General features: G+C 56.8%; 1 protein-coding gene across 1 annotated transcript in view; it reads left to right on the top strand.

The window, feature by feature from the left end:
- Nucleotides 1–53: 53 nt before the first annotated feature.
- Nucleotides 54–13090, top strand: part of LOC104839253 (voltage-dependent T-type calcium channel subunit alpha-1G-like) — a gene marked incomplete at its 3' end in the record, with an annotated part of 67625 nt that continues 54588 nt past the window's right edge. Inside the window, exon 1 of the mRNA XM_010579459.1 lies at nucleotides 54–295. Within this exon, the coding sequence (XP_010577761.1) occupies nucleotides 54–295 (242 nt within the window). The remainder of the gene's footprint in view (nucleotides 296–13090) is intronic.

Below are 13090 nucleotides of genomic sequence, written 5' to 3'. Positions count from 1 at the left end.
CGCCCCGTGTCGTCCCGGCTCCCCCCCCGCCCCCCGGGGCCGCCGGCCGGAGGATGGACGAGGATGGACCGCGAGCAGCCGAGGAGGAGCCGGAGCCGGGCAGAGCCAAGACTTTCATCCGCCTTAATGACCTGTCCGGGGCCGGGGGCCGCCCGGGGCCGGGGGACAGGGAGGCGGGCAGCGGTGATTCGGAGGCGGAGGCGCTGCCCTACCCGGCGTTGGCCCCCGTCGTCTTCTTCTACCTGAGCCAGGAGAGCCGGCCGCGGAGCTGGTGCCTCCGGCTGGTCTGTAACCCGTATCCTTTGCAGGTGCTCGGCGGCGAGGTAAGCCCCGCGGCCCCCCCCCCCTTCTACCCCCGGAGCGGCGGGCATCTCCCGGCTGGAGCCCGCTGGGTGATGGGGAAGGAGCCGGGGTTTGGGGGGACCCATCACCCTTCGTTCCCCCGGGTTTGGGGCGGGGGGGGAACCCGGGCGGTGCTCTCCCTCCTCCCCACTGCCCGGCCGGGAAGTTTTCCGAGCTGTTGGAGGGGGCTCGGTGCTCCCCGCCGGGGTGCGGGGCTCCCCGCTCCCGGCTGCCCCGCCGCGATGCGCCGGTTCCCGTGGGCTCCGCCGCGCCGCTTCACCAGGAGTCGGAGCGGGAGCCCCGGGCGGCCCTTCCAGCCCCGGGGATCGGCCGGCCTCCCGTGTCCCCGCTCCCCCCGGCACACCGAGGGAGCCGAACCCCAGCCTCCCCCCCCTTGCAGAACCATTCTCCTCCCTGACCCCGTTTCTCACCAGTTTTAGGCTCCCGGGTCCCTTCCCAGAAGGCTTTAAGGGGGGTGCAATCTGGGGGGAGGCGGTGGTGCTGGGGGTTTGGTTTGCCGCCCGGCTCTAGGGTCCCTAAATAATTCACGGCATGCGAGGCCGGCTGAAGGGCCCGCTCTCTGCAGTGTCCTGGGGGATGCTCCTTGCTTGGAGGGATCCGGGCCAAGCGGGGATTACGGTCCCCGGGCCGTGCATCAGCCAAGGGCTGCTGCTTGCCAGGTCCTGGGGTGAGCCGTGACCCCACAAAGGTGTCTGGTCTCCTTCCAGACTCCCTGTCTGCTCCAGCACAGGCTCTGTGTCTGAGCGGCTTTAGTCAAGTTTAAGCTTTCAAAAGAAGAGGGGGAAAAAAAAAAAAAAAGAAATAGAAAAGACAATAGAAAAATTGCTTCTTGCCATGGTCTCGGTGCCTTTAAAGCCTCCCCTGGAGTTGAGTTGCAACCAGCACACTGTTTGTAGCATTGCAAGTGTTTTACCATCCCCAAACTCCAGTTCCATTTATTATTTGCAGAAACAAAAACCCGAAATGAAATAAAGCGAAGCGATGTGGCTTCCAGTAGGGGCTGGTGTGGGAGAGGCAGCCGCTGCCCGGCTGAGCGGCAAGTTACCGGGTCCGAGCCGCTCTGCCTGTGCAAAAGGCAGGCGAGTATGTATGGGCAGCAAACGCACATCTGGAGTGGGAGAGGCTGTGTGGTAGCAGGGAGGACATGTTACATGGTGTAGAGGGCCAGAATATCCTGTGTGAGTCCTCCTCCGCTCCTGGTGTGCGGGAACTGTTAGGAATTACATTTTGGCTAAGGTCGGTGTGCCCAGGAAGAGTGGCGAGGGTCTGCCAGAGTTGCGAATGTTGTTTTACTTGAGCTTCAGCAATAATTTATCTGATAAACAGGCTGCCTTCTTTCCTAAAATGTCCCCCAGGAGGGGAAAAACAAGATTTCTTTTCCCAGTCATGAATACTCCTGGCAGTTTCCCCCCAAATCTCTTTCACACCAGCTGAACAGTTCAAAGCTGCATTTATTTAAGCATCTTAGGAAATCTTGCAACTTTGTGAAGCCTTCTGTTTTGGGAAGAAATACTAACGACAGGCTGCAAGTCAGTGTGTTCTTGTTGCCTACTATGACTAATATTAATTTATGATTGCTGGCTTAAATATGTTTTCAAGTCTTTTTTTTTTTTTTTCATGTTCCTTCCTAATGATGCTGTTTTGAAGCAGGTGTTAACACCTGCATGTTCTTAGTTGTTTTCAGTAAAATCCCCCACCCCGATAATGGCTTGAAATGCGTATTCTCCTCTGTGGCTGCACATACAAGCAGATTAACTTTTGTCCTTGGAAAATTAGTGGTATTGTGGGCACCTGCAAGCTCTGCTGTGAGCAGGGGATGAGCACTAGGTGCAGCCCTGCAAGCTGGGATTTTCCTTGTCGCTAATTTTTCACTCATTACTGACACAGAAAGGCGCTTGCTGGGAGCCCCTGGGGCCACAGGGGACGATGCTGTGGGTCTCCGAGTCGTGTGTCTGCATGCGGCTTCTTGTTTTCAGGGTCACTGACCCAGAATTGGGGGAGTTTATTTAAAAACAACACAAAAAAAGCAGTTCAGCCTGCAGATGAAAGGAAGGCAGTGGCCAGCTTGGCACCCACACTGCGTCCCATCGCTCGCTGGGCCGTTCAGCAGAGCAGCATCTTGCTTGTCCCTTCGGCTCTCTGCAGCCTGAGTGCCAGAGCTGAGCCATTGCTTGTTTATATTTATTACTTCTATTTTTTCCCTTTAGTGTGGTGGGCCAGTAAAGTGGCCCTTCTCAGGCCGTAATCTTCTAGGAATCATGCTCTGGTGCTAAAACCATATAATCACGTCGCTGGAAAGTCTTTGTTGCCACCAGCTGCCCTGGAGAGGAGTGACAGCGCTTGGGCTCACGTGGCTGGTGAATCCTGCCCCGGTCCCTGGGGGTTTGGGGCTTTCACTGGCTTCTGCCGCTCTCTTGGGTGGTTTTTACCTTTCCATGCATGAGGCTGGCTGCCCATGAAGAAATTGGATGGGAAGGCTCTTGTTTGAGCTGTGCCTGTGGAGGTGCACGGCTTGCTGGCTTGGCAAGGCGGGTCTGCGGTGTGTTAATCTGGCTGATAAACTTTGCTGCTGACGAGGTGTCGGGAGGAGGTGCTGGAGCTGCTTCTGCACCCGCAGCTCCCTCGCCTGCCCCGGGAAGGGCAGCTTGTGCCCCTGGGATGCAGCTGGAGCTCCTGGGATGCTCCTCTCCATCCCTGTTCAGGAAGCTTGTGTGACTGTGGTAGCCAAGGCTGGGACGCGGGCTTAGGGGGAGCGTGGCGGTTGATGTGCCAAGTGTCCAGCAAGGACGCAAAGTCCTGTCAAGGTGGTTTGTTGGTCTTTTCTACTGTGTTTCCAGTCAGAGCATCCTCTGCCTGGGCCAGGGAGGCTTCTCCCTTGCTGTCTGGAGCAGAGTCGGGTGGACCTGTGCTGCTCTCCCCCTCCTCCTCTCCCTTAGGACTAGAAAGAGGTCATGAAGCTTGTCCTGATCCAGAAATACTCCAGCACATGAAGTCTTGGGTTTTTAACCCTAAAACTGTATCAGCCCTGCCAAGCTGTCCTCCCCCGCCACTCCATCGTGGTCTTTGAGCAAAAACCTCTCTGGGTGCTGCAAGGACCCAGGAGGCATGAGCCTGGTTTCCCACCCGCATGTTCCCGTTGGCTCTGGGATGAAAGGCTCTGCCCCGGGTGAGGACCACCTGGGTCAAAAGGGAAGGAACAGGAGCATGGGTGGGACGTGTTAAATGGTCACAGCGAAGGACCCACGGACTCAGGGTTGGGAAGGGCTGCGGTGACAGGCGGGGTGCCCTGGTGTGCGTGCTGGCAAGGCAGTGAGAGGAGAAGCTGGCATTTCTGAGGGGAGGGGGGAGAAAAGAGGAGGCAAGCTGGTTACTTGACTTTCACTTATAAAATAAAAGCACCATGAAGGCTGGGAGGATGAAAGGCTGTAGCGGGGTCTGTGCCAGGCTGCTTCTCTGATCAGAGACAAGAAACGAGGCTATTTCTTGAGAGTTACGGAGTGATTGAAGAGCGGGGATGGAGAAAGTGGGGAGGATGCTACCGCTTGGTGTTAAGAGCTCTGAATAGGAAAATAACAGTGTAACTGAAAGGGCCTGTGATCTCTATTGTAGTACTGAAATCTGCCTCTTCCCCCGCGCAGTGTCTGCCTGCAGAGCGCTGCTGCCCGGAGAGCAGCACGCCGGCAATGGGGGGGCTGCAAAAAGCTGCTGAAATGTGCTGTTCTGGGGAGACACCCCCAAACTGGTTGAAATCCCATCTTTTCGTCCCGGTTTGGAGGGTGAAAGGCAGCCCCGTGAATGCCCTCGCTGGGGAGGGTGGGTTTGGATGGCACTGGGAGGAGTGCTCCCATCTCGCCTGGCTGTTCCCGCGCACGGTCCTCGGGATTTGGGTTTCAAAAATGGCTTTAGGAAAGAAATGCATCTCTGATCCGGTCACGGCAACCAGCCCTGCCTTCTGCCTTTGGTCTGCAATAAAACCCAGAGGGCTCTTCCAGCAGCCGCCTCGCACGGCTCCGCTCGCTTCCCATTAGCGAGAGGTGGATGATCAAAGGCTCGGTCCTGGGGAGCTGCCGAGTGCCCCCAGCTCTCGTTGAAAGTCGGCAGAGTTGCAGATGGCCGGCGGCCTCCAGGAGCGGGCCCGGAGCCCTCGGGGCCTCATGCCAAGGCATAGCTGAGGTCTGCGCCGGGCTGGCTCACGGGACGGCTGGAGCCGCCGTGCTGGAGCTTGGTGCGTCGTGGAAGGCAGCGCTGGCCCCACCGAGGGGGCCGGTCAGCCCTCGCCCGTTGAGCTCGCTTCGAGCCCCGTGGGTCCATGTGCCGGCACCGCTCTGCATCGGCCTGGCCGGATCCGGCTCTCCTGGAGAGACACGTCTGTTTGTCCGACTGCACTGGGGCAAGGAGCCTCCTGCTTGGTGGGAATGAGAACCGAACCCGCTGAGCTGTACTGCGGTTTGGGCTTCCCAACCCCTGCGGTGCCTCCCAAAGCATTCCCATGGGGATGCCCACGGTGCGAGCAGAACCCCCGTCACCTCCGTGGGTGCTCAGGGTCCTCGTCCCCTCCTTGGCCGTGCCAGCTCATGGGGAGAGCTGGGCGCTGCACGTGCTGCTGTTTGAAGGGTTCAGCTGTAGCACAGGGGTAAAAATATAATTTCTTTTTTTGTTATCAAAAGGGTGTGTTTTGAGGGGAGAGCACACGCAGTGTCCTTTAAAGTTCGGTGCATCTGTTCTAACATCGCTTTTGGGTTGAACAAAGCAAAATGCTTTGTTTTGAGAGGTTGGACCTGAAAGGGATCTTAGTTTGATTTCAAAACCCTGCAAAGGAGTCAGAATCCGTTTGCTTCACTTGCATCTGATCCACCCTAGCGCACCTGAACTTGTTTCTCCCCCATGACCTGGTTCACCGGCCGGCACCTCCTGCCCCTCCTGGGGCAGAGGGAAACGCTGCTGCTGCGGCCGAGCCTCCACCAGCTCCATGCCCCTTCCCTGGCTCCTGGGGGGAAATAAGAAGGATGACTTGCCTGCCTGGGGGGGGTCCCACAGCCCCTTGGCCCCCCCGGTCAGGATGGAGCATCCTGCTGCTCCCCAGGGCAGGTGCTGGCGCATCCCTGAGCTCCCGCCAGCTCCCGTGCGAGGATCTCGGAGGGAAGCGGGACCCATCGCCTTTTAGCAAGGGCTGCGCGAGGGTGCGGTGGTTATTTCTCTCCTCCCAAGGGACAAATAACTGCAAGCCCTCTCTCTTCCCTGCTGATCGCAAACCCTTTGGGAGCTCAGCAGGAGTATTCACCTCCCGGAGCTGGGGGCAGCGGCCAGCATCCCTCTCCTTGCTGCCTCCCCAGCAGAGCCAGGAGCCGCTCGATCCTAATCTAGGTAACGCACCGCATCTCACCAGGGATCTCTGGACCCGTCCATCGCCCGGCCGTGCCAGCAGCCGGGCGCTTCCTTTGCTCCCTGCGTGTGTGTTTTTTAAGGAGATTCTTCTGCGAATTCCCTCGTCCAGGCTGTTGTGTCACATCTGGAAGTTTGTGTAGGAGTTTATCCAAGCGCTGGAGTACAGCGCAGCTTTTTCTCATTTAAAAATCATAGGCTGGCATTTTGAAGCGGGGTGGGGGGGGGGGGAGGGAAGGGGAGAGGGAAGCTGTCTGCCAAAAAGGAGACTGGAGCAGAGGAATCGTAATGACTTCCAGAAGTTTTCTTTCTTTCTTCCTTTCTTGCTTTCCCTCGCTCTCTCCCGGCGTGCAGACAAAAGGCTCGGCCTCATGCGGTTCACGGTTATGTCATCCTGGCGTGGGGAGCCCCGGCCGGGAGGGGTGGCCCCGTCCTGCCCGGGGACCCTACTCTGCTCGGGGACAAGCTCTGCTTTGGCTCCTTGTAGGAAATCCGGAACAAGGGCTCCCACGCGGGGTTGGGGGGGAGGCCCATCTCCGGAGACCTGCTTTTCATTTGGGGCCAGGAGCCGAGGCAGGGTGGCTGGGAGGGGATCGCAGCCTCTTCCCCAGCCCCTCATGCCCAGGACCGGGGGGGCTCAGACAGGTGGGCAGTAATTCGGGATAAGGCCAGACCACCCCAGCCGCCGCTCATCTATGGGGCCGACGTGTCTCCCGGCTGAACCGGGCGGACTCGTTGCTCTCGACTTGATCGGCTTTTGTGCTCTCTCCCCTGTTCGGTAGCGCTGGGTGTTGGAGCCGGTTTGGAAATGCCCGGGATTTTATGATGCATAGAAAATTTTCTGCTTTCTTCTCCCCCCACACCCCCTGCAGATGTTTTGGCGTCGTGCTGAAAAACTGCTTTTTTCCCATTTTTTTGTTTTAAACTCTGTTTCACTTTTTTTCCGTGCAGAAAAGACCAAGTTTTTGATTGCCCCAAGTTCCCTGCCCAGGTCTCTCTTAGCTTTCCTTTTCTTTTTCTACTGTTTTGCTGGAAGGGAGAAAACCTTTGGCCAAAATGAACCTCCCCGATGGCTTTTTCATTTGGATCATGAAATCCTTTTCCCTTGGAAGAGGAGCCCCGGGGGGAGCCTTTGCCCCCGGCAGCTTTGCTGGCTGCCGCGGATGGGGAGGAGGGTCCGGGGGAGCGGGGCCGTCCGTGGGGAACCGGGGAAGAAGCATCCGGAGTCAGGTTGGGGAGGGCTTTGAAGCTTCGCTGTGGTTTGGAGGGGGTTGAGTTTCCTAGTTAATTAGGAGGCCTAAGTGTTTCTGGGTTTGTTATGAGGCCAGATCGTGGCTTTCCCTTCCCCGGCGCCTTGGCTCTCCGCTGAGCGACCTAGATGTGAAATATTCCCTTTGGTTGGTGATGCACGCGGAGGTTTCCCCCAACCTGGGTTTGTTTGGCTTTGGCTTTTGCCAGCCTTGGCCTCTCACCCAGGAATCTGGCCTGGTGCTAAGAAATTAAAAAAAAAAAAAAAAAAAAAGGAGGAAATTCTCATGGTTTTATATAACGGAGTGAGTAACAACCGATCGTGCTTTGGGATACTCTCACATCTGCTTCCTACCAAAGCCCCAGCAAAGAGGCTTTGAGCAGATGGAAAAAGCACATTTTTCAGCCTGAATATTTGCTGAGAGAAACTTTCAGGCTCGATCTCCGTGATGACTGCCATGGCGCTGGTTACTGCCTTACGGGAAATGGGCTGTCGGGGTGCCAGGAACAGAATCGCGTGCTCGAGGTGCAGCACGGCCGGGCAGGTCCCGGTGTGAGCCCCAAGCCGGGGCCATGCACACGTGTGTGGGACCGGCATGTGCCCGTGACTCAACCCTCAGAAGTTCACCGGTTAGTCACAAGTGGATGGAAATTGTCTATTGGTTTGGCTCCTGTGCCTGAAACGTGGTTTTGGCTGGGATTTTTAACGTGTTTCCTAGGCGGAAGGGACTGGCTGTCGTTTGGTGGTTTGGGTTTTTTTGTCACTCGTGTCCTCCCGGCTTTCTCTCTCCCTCTGCTGGGATGCGAAGCCCAGGGGCGAGGGCAGGAGGGGGTGACAATGGGAAGAAAACGCTAAAGCAGGTGATGGGTGAGAGCTGGGAGCTTGGCACAGACAAGCTTATAAAGAAAAGGGGATTTATTTACTGTAATCCAGATGCTAGCCCCACACTTACAGGGTTCCTGATGCAAAGCATCCTTACATTTATCTCTCATTTGGGTCTCTTCCAAGAGATTTCCCCCAGTGCATCCACCGAACCAGCCTCGAGATGCTTCCTAACCCTGAGGCTGATGGCAAACCCGCAGCCGGCGGCAGCGGAGCGGGTGAGGGGATTCACCGGGATTCACCCACCTTGGCAGCCCGACCGCCCCGGGGGGGTTTATGCCTTCAGGATTTCCTGTGATTCATAACTTAATCAGGTCAGGTTTAGCACTCCCTCCTCCTACGGCTATTGACTGCCTCTGTGCGCTCCCGAGATGCTGGTGGTGAGAGCAGCCCAAGGCAGAGCCCTCCTCTGCCCAGATGGCGGACAGGACTTGTTAATGATTTGTTAATTCAATTAGAAAGTGCTCGTTAACCCATGGCAAGGCTGAAGCTCCCTTCTGGAGGGCAGGGCTCGCCCCCATGCCTGTGACTCCCTCTGCCAAAACATTTATTTGGTGTTAAGCTGCCAGCCACGCTATGCAAATATAGATGTTAATCATGAATAAGGTTCATTTTTAGCTCTGGGTTGAGACGAGACTTGGGAGGAACCCGGCTCTGGGGGGGTGGCGGGGAGCGCTGCCTTGGTGGGGTGCACAGCCCCCGGGGCTGGGTTGGCCGGATCCTGCGGAAGGGAGCAAACGTCTCGGCTCCCGCTCAGCCCCGGGGTCCGTAGGAATAAAACGTTCCTTCTGCTGCGGATTGAATAAGGCTTTCGAGTGCATTTGATGGGCTGCACTTTAACCAGCCTCCTCCGCGTTGGCGTTAGCTGCTAATAGCATGAAACCTGGGTCGGGGCTGGTGGTCCCCATGCCTGTGTTGGATGCAGAGTATCTTTAATTCAGGAACCATCGTGTCTAGATAGCCTGGCTGTAGCAATTCTACCTTAACGGGAGAAAACGGAAACCCCAGTAAGAATGATAAATAACAGGGCCCTGATGCTCCATTGAATTAATGCTTATTTGGGCAGACAGGGAGGAGAGGAATTAAATTAATATCTGACTTGTAACTGCTACTGTATGTGGTTATTGACTTATCTTGCTTTGGAGGACCATAAATATGTCTTGGGATATACCCCTGAGACCATAATCTGCTCGGGGTCGCAGTGCAGGTCTGTCTCTGATGCTCCTTCAGAGACTCATCCTGACTTCTGGGGTCAAAAATCCAAATTCCTCTGACAAAGGACCCAGCCACGTGCGGAGGGGAATGTGTTTGCACTTTACTGCGAGCGTACAGCATAAATCTCGAAGGCCTCTGCCTCGCATAAATCACTTTATTGTTTGTAATCCCCCAGCCGGCTCAGTGCTGGAGGGCGCGGAGCCCGATTCGACTTGGGGGAGAGGCGCGGGTGAAGCTCCTCGGCTCTGGAGTTCGGATGGATTGCAGCTGGAGCCTCGTATTCTTGTCCGCTCCCTTTTTCCCCCCGTGCCTGGGATTTTGTCCCCCTTAGGCAGTTTTTGGGGGTTGAGGATGGCTTGGTGAGGTAAGCTGGGGAGTCTCAGCACACCCCTCGATAGCCCTGGCCAAGGGGTTCGGGTGTCTGTGAGCCTGGGGAGAGGAGCGATATCTTCTCTTTCAGCCCTCGATGCTGCGCGGATGCTCCAGTCTGGATGACCCAGTGGAAGTGGTGCCGATCCCGGACACCCCAGCAATGCCGGCCGTGGGGCTGGCGTGGGGAATTTTGCAGCTTGGCGTGCCTCGTGCCGGGGCAGGTGGGCTTCTCTGTGTCCTGGGCCTGTTGTACCCGTGTGATGTGGGTGCCCACGGGGTCAGCAGCTTGGGAAACTCGTGGTTTGGTGACAGCATAGGCTAGGCTGACCTGTCGTCATCCCCTTTCTCGTGAGGCTGGAGCAAGCGCTGGGGCATCCCTGGGTGGCTGAGTTGTGGCAGTCTGTCCTTCCTCAAGCTAAGGCGGGTGTTTCCTTCCCACCTCGGGCTCTGTTTCGTGTAGGGGTAACTCAGTGCCTACGTGACTCTCCTTACGGCAGCGCGCGTTGACCCCGTTCTCTGGCACAGCCCGTGTTAGCCGAGGAGTCGTGGGCCAGGCGAGCGGCGCTCCAAGCCCCCACCCCTGCTCCTCCCCTGCCCCTCGCCCATTGCTCCAGGCCCTGGTGCATCCCTTTGCCTGGGTTAGGCACTGCTACGGTGAGGGTATTTGTTAGGATGCTTCTATTTTACCCTGCTGGCCCATCCCTTAGGATGGAGCACGTCCTGTCCCCTCTGGCAGCCCATTCCCCAAGCTCTGCCTTTCCCCTCCAGCCCCGGCCACCGAAGCGCAGCTCCCGTGGGAGCAATTTCCCCTGCCGTGGGCAAATGGAAGCCCCTTCTTCTTCAGAAACCGCTTGTGGCAGCAGCACGGGGGAATCCTGTCTTTTACCAGGCTGGAAAACAGCGGAGGAGCCCAAGGCCAGCGTGGGGTACCCGCAGCGAGGGTGGAGACGCTTCTTCCTTCGTCTCAGTAAATGGGCTCTGGCTCCTCCAGCAGCGGATGTTCAAACCTTGCAGCTGGGTTTTGGGCTTGGCTTTTGCTGGGTTTTGTTTTCTCTTTTCTCGTAGCCCCATGAAACTGGGTTGTCTCAGCTCTGGGAGCGCAGAGGGTTGGGCAAGCGGCGGTCAAGCTGCAAATCTGGTGGTGAATTGGGGGATAAAAGGATGCACAGAAAGCGCTTTGCTGTGCCTCCTCCTCCCCTCCCCCAGATCCCCTCCTTTCATTTGCTGAATACCTTGATTTTTCCACCTCTTTTTTTTTTTTTTTTTACTATTGCCTGGGTTTTGCATCGGGGGCAGGATGGAGGCTGGGGGGGGGGAGTGTGTGTGCGCGATGAAGCTATTCGAGGAGTTGTGATCTCTGCATTTCATTTTGCAGTTCAGCTGGAAAGATCTCGTTTCCAAATACACCCACACACAGGCGCAGCAAGAGAGAAAGCAGGCGAGGGAGCTGCTCAAGGGGGATGGGGCTGCGCAGGGGAGGGCTGGGGGCCTTTCCCTGCATTTGGTGAATCCTATTTGGAGTGGTCCAGAGCCTTTACCTGGGCACAGGCGATGGTACCCTCTGCCTCAACGCTATATCTGAAGGCCATGCAGGTGCTTGGCTGCACCCGTGGGTGCCTGGCTGCTTTAGTCCAGAGCAAAGGGGGAGTGGGAAGAGCAAGGGCCCCTGAGCAGAGCCCTTGTCCTGAGCCTGGCAGCGACCTCGAGAGCTCCGGGGGACTCCAGGGCAGTTTGTAGGGTTGCACACAGTGTGTGTGTACGTACACATGTACCCACCGTGGGCTGAGCAGGGCCCAGGGCATGGCAGCACGGTGGTGAGATGTGCTTTTGCAATGGAAGAAAAGCAAAGGCACAGAAAGGAGTCACAAAACTCCTCTCCTGGTGACCTTCAAGCCAAAGTCATCTTGTTTCCAAGGATGAGCCGGTGCTGGAGTGGCTCTTTTAGCCTGTAACTCCCCATCCACACCCTTTCCCTCTGGCACTTTCCTTGCCTGCCGGCTCCTGACTCCGGTTCTTGGTTTCTGGAGGAGCTGATGGTGGTGCGGATGCATCCTGCGTCCCCCAGCGCTGGGAGGGATGGGGTCAGCAGAAAACAAATAAACCTTCATCCTGGTGGGCATCTGGGTGTGCAGCAGCAGGTAAACACGAGGGGGTGGCTGAGAAGCCGAGCAGACGGGTACTCGGTGGTGGTGGAAAGTTTTGGAGAGACACCTCAGCCTTCCCTGGGCTGCAAGCCGATGGCAAGCTCACCTCTTGCCAGGGGGCTTGTGGGATCACCTGCCTGCTCCCCCGTGTCTGGGGCCTTCCCTGGCTTTGGGGCTATGGAGCAGTTCGGGGTGCTGGGGTGTGTGGGGGAGCACCCCCTCCTGTGCAGGGTGCTGCCGTGGGTGCTCGCGTCCCCCCCCAGCTCCCCTCTGGGCGCCTTGGGTGGATGCTGGTGGCACACGGCTCGGCTCGAGCCCCGCGCACAGACTCTTCCCATCGTCGCTTCAGGGTCAGCGCGTGATTTTTTTTTTTTTTTTCCATCGCTCCGAAGAGGCTGAGCTCATACAACAATATTCCCCGGGCCAACGCCGCTCCTTTTTGAAGTTCCTTGTTTTGGTATTCCTCAAACTTCGTATCCTCAGGCACGAAACACAACACCCCTTGGCACCGGAGGCTTTTCCCCAACGCCGTGGCTTTGGTTATCCCCAGCATCCTGCTGCCTGGTGAAACCGCTGCCCCATCCCCAAGCTGCCGACAGATGCCATCTCCTCCCAAACTCACCGCAAGTCTTAAATGGTGGTAAAATAGGATCCTCCGGCCACCTCGGCACGCTGCAGCGTGCTGCCCGGGCTGGTGGGGGAAAGGCAGCCACCAAAGCGCGCTCCTGGCAGTGTTTGTCTTAGCTGGGGCTCTGCCAAGCAGTGAAAATGCCAGAGCAGTGAGTTTATCCCACGGTGTTTTGATTTGTGGTCGTCGTGGAAGTCGGGTCAGGAGTAAATGTGGAGGATGCGGCAGAAAAAAGCAATTTTGAGATGGTCACAAAAACATCTTGTGGTGCTCGAAGTTGGGATTTTCTTTTTATTTTTCCTCCCCCCACTGCTGGCCGCACTGGCTGTGAGGTGAAGTTTATGGGAGAAATAGCGGCGGTTCCGGGAAATATTTTGCCTAGCTCGTATTGTTGAATTTTATTTTCTTTTTCTGGCAGCGGATGAAGGAAGCGGGAACACAAACAGCTTGGCCGGTGGGTTGTTGGTCCAGAAATCAGCCTGGCCAGCAAGAGGCTGCTTTCGGCGGGGAGAGAAAATACTTGAAAGCGGACAGGATTTTTCTTCGCTTTCGTTCCTCTCTCTTTCCATCCCCGCTCCTGGCTGGCTCTTAGGATGCTATTAAATGGGGGGCGAATGCATCTAAAGGCAGAGACTGTTAAGGCAAGGATGTGCATTGATGCTCCTGGCCTCCTGTGCGTTCTTGCTGATTAAAATCTTAAATTCTTCCATTTTTGACGAGATTTGGGGTTTCTGTGCTGAGCCGGAAAGTCTCTATGGCAACAGCTAAAGGCAACTTTTATCCCTAACCCTTTTTTTCTTGGAGAGGGGGAAGAGCATGGGTCCATGACACTGGGGCACTGATAACTATTTGAAC

Source organism: Haliaeetus leucocephalus, unplaced genomic scaffold (genome assembly GCF_000737465.1).
Source record: "Haliaeetus leucocephalus isolate CR32 unplaced genomic scaffold, Haliaeetus_leucocephalus-4.0 Scaffold657, whole genome shotgun sequence".
In the NCBI taxonomy this organism is placed as follows: domain Eukaryota; kingdom Metazoa; phylum Chordata; class Aves; order Accipitriformes; family Accipitridae; genus Haliaeetus; species Haliaeetus leucocephalus.
The sequence above is the reverse complement of the archived record's forward strand: the minus strand, read 5'-3'. Positions and strand labels throughout refer to the sequence as shown.